The sequence below is a fragment of the Panicum hallii genome, chromosome 3, assembly GCF_002211085.1.
Source record: "Panicum hallii strain FIL2 chromosome 3, PHallii_v3.1, whole genome shotgun sequence".
NCBI lineage: Eukaryota > Viridiplantae > Streptophyta > Magnoliopsida > Poales > Poaceae > Panicum > Panicum hallii.
Window position 1 is genome coordinate 63,543,499 of NC_038044.1, and position 9,445 is coordinate 63,552,943.

Genomic DNA, 9,445 nt, shown 5'->3' on the forward strand with positions numbered 1-9,445 from the left:
TAAGTTTTGGGTCGTGACACGCCGCCTATGCTCGTCTGCCTCCAATCCCCACCCGCCGGTCGCACGGTACTGACGGTCAGCACGAACTGCCGCGCCGGCTGCAAAGGAGGCCAAGATTTGACATTTGACCGCTTGCTCGGGCCTGCCGCGCGGCAGGTTAATGGAGGTTCTTGATGTGATCTTTTTACTGTTATTAACTTCTGTTAAAATAAAGGATTTTTTTTACTGATTTGTTTCAGAGTTTATTCGTATCTTATATCTGGCCTGTGTCCCTATCAGATGAGACTAAAACCCCAATTGGAAAAAAAACTCACTAATTAAGAATCATGCAACTGTTTATAAAAAAAGTCATCTAACAGTTGTTCATGCAAATGCAAATATGCAATCATTCATCTTCCATGAGTTGCACGCTAGAACCATGAGTCCATTTCACGACGCAACAGTGTGTGTTTAATTTGCCTAATGCCAAGCCAAAGGAAATGAAGGGGAGGAACGATGACACTACATACAGCACTAGGCATTTGGCCAGGGGTTTGGCGATATCAAAAATGTTGACCCATCATTTTTTTTCTACAAATTTGTTGACTCATCATTTTTGTGATTCAATTATTTTATGTATGAGGAATGTTCAATCAATTTTTGATTTTTTTCAGATTTTGAGTCAACATTTTTGGTGACTTAATATTAATAAATACACGAAGTATTTTTTAGAGCAAACTAAAAATAAAGAGTATAGTTTATATGACCACTGCCAAGCCGTAGGATGTCGAGGCCAGACACTGGGAGAGTGGGAGTACAGAGATGGGAATGTTGGAGCTAGGGGGTCCAGTTTTGTCTAGGCCCGAGCAAATAAGCTCGGCTCGGTGTCCGCTCATTTAGGATCAAGCATGGCAGTAATTTTATAAGCATAAAAAAATCGAACGGATACAAAGTCTGACCTAAACATTAAAATTAAATTATTTTTGCAATGAAAAGTAGTGGGTTTTTCAGTTCAAGGCTGAGGCCAGACTGACTTAGACCCGAATCAAATGTCGTATTGAATTATGGGGCGAGCTTGGGTACTTATTTTGGGCCCTAGAAACATCGGGTTATTTTTGGTTCTCGACCCGAGCTTGGCCCGACCTGCGAAATTCTCAATTTCAGTGGTGTCCAATTGTCATGATAGAAGGAGGCCGTTGCGCCGCTGCTGAGGATGTATGTTGTTGGTTATGGAGTGGTATATGTTAAGGAGGCCCTAAAAGGAGAAAATGATAGGCGGTACGGTACGAGTGGTGCACCACGTACTAGAACCGGAACCCGCTGGTGCGGGGGCTGCCATGCCCTTACCGGAGCTTGTCCACCACCTCAAAGAGTCTCGATGATGCCGAGGCCGCCCTCCTCTTCTAGCCCACAGATAGTTGCCCAGGGCGCATGGCAGTCCCTCGCTGGATAAGACGTCAGCGCCGGGCGCCCTTCCATATCATCCCACGGCGAGCCTTATCCGTTCGCTCAATCATGAATTTGGAGAATTGCAATTCTGCAATGACATAGACGAGGAGCAACAAGCGGACAGCACTGGCGAGGGTGAACTGTCCGCATGCAGTTGAGGAGGGGGACCCGTCAGTCTAGCATATAGAGCTCAAATCATGCCCAAGGAGTCGAGCACCATTGCTAGGAGCTTGTTGCTGGAGAGAGCAACCATATGGTATTTTGATTCCCTCCAATACTTCAGAGTCTATGGCCTATATGAACAGCTCCTTGACAAGTACAAGTTGCTCTGCCTCTTGCAACATTTAGAGTGGCATCCAAGGCATGTTATGGGAGTATATATATAAATCAATATATGCGATAAGTATGACAGTACGTCTTCGGTGCTATTCTGACCGCCTTGTAAGCATTCGTCCATTCACGCAAGTCATGCACCATTCGTAGACCATCAGTAGTGCATTCTGTTGTCTGCTGTGGCTGGAGGCTGGTGTGCCAGTGTCGTGATGAAGGAGGTGAACGAATACTGACGTTCCCAGAGAAGAAAATCTCCTGCAGCGAGATAGCAGGGTGGCTGGATCACATGATCAGTCTGGCAGGGCAGAGGATCTTGATTCTTCATGTTGGTTCTTGATCGGTCACTGCCTGTAAGTACTACAAAAGCTCCAATGTCATATTTGTATACGAGGGTACGGTGTTTGACTGTTTGTTGGCATTGTTTGAAGAAAAAGGTGTTTGTTCGCATCATTTGCTCTGCTAGCATTAATTTAAGTTCCAGAATGTGCGGGAATTTGACCAGCGTAAGCGCTAAACAAGTCGAAGCACACGTCTTTATTTTTCCTTATAAATACAGCGCTCATTTTAACCGGTCTTGATAGAAAAATACAAGTGGCTATCTCCCTTGCACTATTTTAAATGGCATGCAAGACATAATGAGATTGCCGAGGATTGGTGGTTACCAAGTTCGAACTGAACTGAGTCTCTAGACATTAATTTGGTGAGGATCATTTGTTCTTGAGGAATTGGTCTTCATATAAGGTCCTTCTGTTTCTTCTTGTTTCTTTTTTTTAGTTGCTGATGCGGCACTATACCACATGATAAGCATGCTCTCGAACCACCACCGCAGCACGCATGTGGAACAATGGAGTTCCGCCGCGCGCCTTTGTCTCAAACGTGACAACCACGCGTGGCCACCAGATCACCCGCCACCTCGCCGACCGATGATGGAACCGTGCTGTTACTATCCGTTGAGCCGTCGATCACAGAGCATCCCAGCTTGGGCCGCCACGGCAATCGCTGCGCACATCAAGTTGGACGACAACGAAGCATAAGAAATCGGAGCCTTAGGCCTCACCGAGTTACCGGGAGTGAACTCAGCTACACAAGTAATGTTTTGGTTCCCTTCAATGCTTGAGAGTTCCATGGCCCGTATACAACTCTCCTTGAGACCTTGACAGTGAAATTCCGGTTGTTCTACTTGTTGCAACACTTTGAATGGGCATCCCAAGGAATGGGATTATACATATATGATGTGATAGTCTAGTTGTCTTTGGTATTGGCCTAGCATCTATCCGTTGCTACAAGTCATCAAGTAATCGTTCGTTGCATCATTCATCTACCATGAGTTCGTTTTCATGGCGCATGCATGATTGTGGTTGATTCCATGGCGCCAATGTCGTGTGCACTGGAATGAAGAAGAGGCCGCCGAAGGAATAAACAATGCTTTTAGTCCCGTACCGGGGATCCAATCAGGCAGGATGGCACTCAAAAGGGTGGCCCAGCGCAGGGACGGCGTGCCGCATGACCCCAACATGACAGCACACTCACGCAGCAGCTATCTTGAATTTAAAAGTAAACAATTCACCCCCGGCCACCACGATCTCTTAAACCAGGCGCATGACACATCCGCCTAGCCCTTTTTTTTATTTTTTTTTCCCATTTCTGCTCGTTGATTACTACATGATAGACATGTTACATCCTTGCTCATTGATCACTGCTAAGCAATGCAAGTTCTTCGTTACATACACGGCAAAATAAAGCTAGAGAAAAATCCCAGTTACACTAGTTGATCTCTAGTTAAAAATTGACACAAGCCGCTACACTCGGCTCAGTGACCTCCAGTAGGATCTCAAATTCCCAGTGGCAATTACAGTTCATTAAGCCGCTGCTTTGTTTCATGCTCGACACGCAAAATAAATTAACTGTAAATCCTCACTCCCTCAGGCATTACACTAACCACATCAAATATTCCCATGTACGAGCACCTTATGTTCAATCACGGTGCATCAGGATTCAGGAATTACGAAAAAAAACAAAACTGCTTGCATTGTGATCTGCCCTACCATCTTCGCTTGAAGTTGCGTTCCTCGTCGCTCGAAGTTGAGCCCTCATACGCGTGCCTCCTGTACGAGTGCTTGGAGCTGGATTTCCGACTCCTAGAACGCGCCCGCCCCTTTCTCCTACCATGGAACTCCTCATTGTAGTCATCAAACTCAAAGCTACCACTGTCCACTGCACGTCTATGCTGACTGCCATCCCTTGGACTGCTAGCAGGGTGTGTTCCGGCCTTCTTCCGACTATGGTACTCCGCATAGTAGTCATGGGACTCGATGCTGCTGTCTCGCATCTCTGGAACCGATCTGCCACCGCTCCTGGATCCTCGTTTCTGAGCTGAGGCGCGGGAATGATGAAGCTCTGGTTTCGGAGATTGTGGACCTATGTTTTTGTAGCTGTCGGACAGCCTTGCGTGTGCAGAAGGTTCATGATCTTGGAAAACTCCAGGATGGAATCCACTGCTGCAGAAATGGTCAGTGTAGCCATTCAGAGGTGAGATAAGATGCAGACAGTGGATTGAAAGGTGACGAAATGATAATCTACGAAATATGTCTCCAGGTGCAACAAAATCCATACAATCAGCATAATCTAGTGCTTCCGCAGTTTGGTTTGCTAGCGACTGCAAGTGCGATACGAATATATCTACTGAAGTACTGATTAACTATTTGGTGTGAATCTATCACGTTGACTTAATATAAACCTGCAACTCAACACACCTGTAATGGATTGCTGGGTAGCCTTGCATTCCAGGAGTGTGCAGTGGTAAGTTGCTGATATCATTGACATTATACATGCCCATAGGGTAGCCTCTGGAAGGCATGTTAGGCATAAAGTACATGCTGTAAGGATCAGCTCCCCAAGGCAGTCCTCCAAGTCCAAATGAAGAGTTGTAACATGATGGTTCAAATGGAATGTTGCAATCATATCCAGCACAGTTGGTGTCACCATTTCCAGTTGTGCCAGACTTCCTTTTCTTCTTTGCTGACTTAGTCTTAACCACTTTTCGCTCAAGCTTCCCAGAAAGTATTGCTACTCCATCCGGTGGCGACTGTTTTTGACATCTTGGCTCTGGAGCAGTTTTCATGGCATCTGTCAGCACTATGGTCTTCTTTACTGACGTTTTTTCAGTCTCTTCGGTTTTACTCTGGAGATCAGAACGTGTCAGTTTCTGGTGATGACCTAATGGATTCTTGCACGCAGTTATCAAGAAACTGCCTCCAGTAGCAGCCGATGGTGTGCTGTCCAAATGTTGCATATTGTCCCCTTTTAACACAGCGGGTGCAGTGAAACTGATAGATTTGCCATCTAAATCGCTGCTAATGGAGCTTGCAAGATTCCCTGTACCACTTGAAAGGCCACCAACCCTTGATGACAACATGCTTGAGATTGTACTTCTAAGAGTTTGATTGGGAATTAGGTCATCTGCAAGTATTTCAACACCACAAATGCACTTCGCTTGGGCAAAAATGTAGTCCCGAATGCCTGACGACAAAAAAACAAAACAAAAACAAATAGGCTGGTTGGGGTTATTTTTTATGCAGTATGAAACCAAAGTACCATCGATATACCAAATTTGAGCTACTAACACTACAAAATTCTGAACGCAGACATATTGCAATAACTATCAATAAATATTTCAAGGATACACATGCAATCCATTTTACAAAATTTGCACCACTTACATTTATCACAGAAACTATCATAACAGCACTTGCTTGTCAACATTGCGTCTGTCATAACCTTCTTGCATAGTGGGCAGTGGAGTTCTGCTGGCAAGCTATCACTGACACTGCTAAACATGGCCTGGACAAGTTCCGCTGGGATACCATCATCAAAGCTAGATACTATGGGTATCAGTGAACTGGTTCTTCTGGAATCATATTTCCTGTCACCATAATTTGGGCAAGAATGAATAAAGTGCCCTGGGACTCCACATTTGTGGCAGATATAGCCAGGTGGAGGCGGCTTGCTCCCTGATGGGCAATGCCAAATGAAATGTCCAGGAATATGACAAATGCGGCAGACATAGCCAGGAGGGGGTGCCTCCCATTCCAATGGACGACCTGCAAATAACTATTCGGGATCAGAGAAGGCTTGCAAGTATCTTAAATAGAATGCAAAATAAAAACATAGCATGAAAATGTGGAAAACCCTTGAGTCACTTAGTTCCAATTCTCTCAGTTGAATCATCATCATTTGGCATTAACATTGTCTAACACTGTAGAATACCAGCCTATCAACATTGAACAGCACATCAGGGGAGGGCTATGCTTAAATCTGGCTAGTGCAATTGGCTTGCAAGTGACAGTTAGAACGCCCCACCTAGCCAACCCGACCATAAAACCCAGGTGTTATAGTGGGAGGGGTGGGGGCCTTTATCCTTGGTCCAACATTCCCCCTACGGCGTGCGAGCCCGGCGTAGCCCGCAGCAGGTTGCCCGGCGTAGCCCGCAGCAGGTCTCAGCACACGAGAGACGCAGGGGAAATCGCGCAGCGGAAATGCGTGGCCGGGAGGGATCCAACCCAGGACCTCGGCTCTGGTACCAAGTTAGAACGCCCCGCCTAGCCAACCCGACCATAAAACCCAGGTGTTATAGTGGGAGGGGTGGGGGCCTTTATCCTTGGTCCAACAGTGACTAATCATGAGTAAATGTCGACACAAGTCAAACTAGAAGTGAAAAGACATACACATCAGTATATTACCATTATGGCAGCCTAACTGTCCACCATCATATCCACCTCCAGATGAAGAATCTCCCCTACATAAGAAGGCAAAATCAATCAATATTAAAGCAGATGTATACATAAAGGAACATTATTCAAGTTTTCCAGCCTACTACCACAAAAGGGTACAGGGGTATACATATCTTACCACTTTATCTCTGCTGCATCAATCACATTTCTAATTGCTGCTACCTCTTCATCATCAGTTTCTGTAAATGCACTTGATTTCAAAGTTGACTCAGCAACTGTCTTGTCGGATGCCATCGCATCATTCTCTAAGACTATGGGCCTGAATGCAAATACCAGCTCAGATACACAAAAACATAGATAATTTTCCGTATTTTATCGAATATAAAAGGTTTCCCTTGATACAAATTTAATTCAATGACGAAGATCATAAAGACATTGTATAATGGCAAGACATCATCTGTCTGGGGGCAGGATTAAGAATATTCCCAAAAGGCCTGGAAAACTCTTAGCTATTTTAATCAGACATTGTATACTAGTAAGAACAAGAAACATTGCCATTTCCTATTCATGCATGCTTATTTATCACTTCAGACTTCAGAGCTACAAAATTATCTTTGACTGAACTGGAAACATATGAATTCAAATGTGGATTTGTTTGCATGAACTCTTTGACTGAACAGGAGACACCAAGTTTCGAAGGTGAACCCTTTGCAGTGATCTCCACCCTGCATTACCCCTTAACCAAAGTTGCCTGGCTCAAATATTCCCTCTCGCAGATCCCTCCACGCAAACAGAGTAGTAACAAACAAAATTTGGATGGTAATGGAGTCTGGAGAGGAGACGGTACGATGTGTTAATTGCGTCCGTCGGATGTCCGGCAAGCCGGTGGACCAGCACTGTAGAATTCTGAGGTATCATTGTATTTTCATCAACGTATTCTGCACCCACAAACAACAAATCATGTAAAGAAAGCATAAGACCATGATAATAGATTATCACTGTACTACTAACTGATTCTGGGAACGAAATTATAAAACTACCTAGCATCCCAAGACGATGAAGCTCTAACGAGGACAGATCAAGATTACGGCTATGGACATATGCAGCGCATTCCCCTGTTGCGAACGCAGAGCAACAGGGGAGAACATCTCGGCATCGAACAGAAATGGATGCCCGGCCGTCCCCAAAATTACCGCGACACGACCCGATCAAAAACCCTGTCCTCTATCTACAGCACGATCGTTTGCACTCCCGGTGGTGTTCGCCTGAACCGGCACGACGCGGGGGTGTGACCGCACGCACCTTCCCCGGTGCGGGGGTCGCAGAGCGCGATGCCGTCCCGCGGGCCGCGGCCCCGCGTCCGGCCGGTCCCGTGCCGCCCCGTGGCCGCGATCAGCCGCTTCAGCTCGGCGACGGAGGCGAAGGCGCCGGGGACCTGCACGGAGAAGGTCTGCACCCCGCTCCGGTACCGGTAGTGAACCACCCCCATGCTGGGCCGCGCCGGAGCGCAACCCCCTTGCCGGCCGGGGAGGAGCGGCGCCCAACCCTAGAGGATAGCGCTCCCGCGCGGGTGCGGTGTCGCGGGTGCCGGGGTCGAGGGGGCGAAATGCGGCGGAGGAGAGGGGAGGCTCAGGCGAGGGGTGTGGTGGGGTTTGGAGCGAGCGAGTCGGCGGCGGTGGCTTCCCCGGGAAGGCGTTGCACGGAAGCCGAGGCGGCCGCGGGGGGAATCGCGTGAAGCGGCGGAGTTGGGCCGTGGGGCTGCGGAATGTTGGCTGGACTCCAGGCCCATGATCCTGACAGAATGTTGGCAAAAGGTGGGCTTTGAGGCCCATGATTCTGACGGGATGTGCTATGTGGGCTTTGAGACCCAACCAAATCCAGCGCTCTCTTCGATCTCGCGTGGCCAACCAAACCCAGCGAGGGCAATGGCGTCGTCCTCTTCCTCCGGCAGACCGGCACGGCCGGCGGCAACTCGCATGCCAAGGCCGACCAGATCGCCTCCCCCGTCCTCTCCTGGTTACAACACGGTGCCAAAGGTCTCAAAATCATTGTGATTGCGCGGTGCCTCGACCTCCTCCGGCTGTCTGAGCTCTCATTGCCGCCATACGGTGTCATTATCTGCTTAAGGGAGAAGAAAACCAATGCAATTACAGTACATGCATGGGTAGTCACAGTTTAGTGAGTAGGTATCTCAAGCATTCCTAAGAGCCAACTTTCGGCAAAATTACCACTGATGTTTAAAGTTTCTTTTTTGACTCAGTGAAAAAATGCGCTAGTACCTTCTCACTTGGAATACTGTCCTTGTGCAATGCACATCATGTCTACATGAACAGAATTGGTACTAGTACCTTGTCATCATCATCATATGAAAGATGCTTGCTAAACAAAAAAAGGGGGGAGAGAATTAAAAAAAAGAAAGAGGAAGTCCAAAAGATCCGGGCACTCGCTTTTCATGACAAGGAGATGATGATGTGCCCCGATACAAAGCTAGCGGTGCTTGGACCCTAGTTCATGCCGAATCACAGGAGGCATCAGTCTGACGCCGCCGTGGTGGCGATCGATGATTAGACGCGGGCATATAATAACAATTAGGAATCGATCACCAGGCTGATCGTCGATCAGCAAGCCATGCTCATAGGTTCCTTCAATCATCTGGAAAGCTCGCTCGCTCTTGGCCGTTTCCGGCGAACATCAGCGGCGGATCAGGGCGACTAGATCCTCGAGACCACCGCCGCTTTCCCTTTGGCAGGATCGATCGATCAACAAGGTCTCCGAATGAACGGATCGACCGGAGCGGATAAGCAAGCTAGGTGACGCACGCTAAGTGGCTACTAGCTAGTGATCAACATTGATAATTTCAGTTTAGTTGTGTAGTGGCTACTAGCTAGTGATCTACATTGTTAAGGGTTCTAGAAGGTGGCTTGCAGCACTAGTCATGTCACTAGTGTGGTAGC

General features: G+C 47.4%; 1 protein-coding gene across 2 annotated transcripts; it reads right to left on the reverse strand.

Annotated features, from left to right (window-relative positions):
• Nucleotides 1-3,504: 3,504 nt before the first annotated feature.
• LOC112884233 (E3 ubiquitin ligase PARAQUAT TOLERANCE 3-like) lies at nt 3,505-8,139 on the reverse strand. 2 transcript variants are annotated; one of them, XM_025949604.1, is made up of 7 exons: nt 7,794-8,139; nt 7,339-7,429; nt 6,670-6,810; nt 6,501-6,556; nt 5,481-5,861; nt 4,515-5,280; nt 3,505-4,259 (listed from the first exon to the last, which is right to left on the reverse strand). In XM_025949604.1, exons 1-7 carry the CDS (start codon nt 7,978-7,980, stop codon nt 3,803-3,805), a joined length of 2,079 nt encoding a protein of 692 aa, XP_025805389.1. In that variant the 5' UTR covers nt 7,981-8,139; the 3' UTR covers nt 3,505-3,802. The 2 variants fall into 2 exon arrangements, with proteins under 2 accessions (XP_025805389.1, XP_025805390.1); XM_025949605.1 differs by having other exon boundaries at nt 7,532-7,933.
• Nucleotides 8,140-9,445: the final 1,306 nt, after the last annotated feature.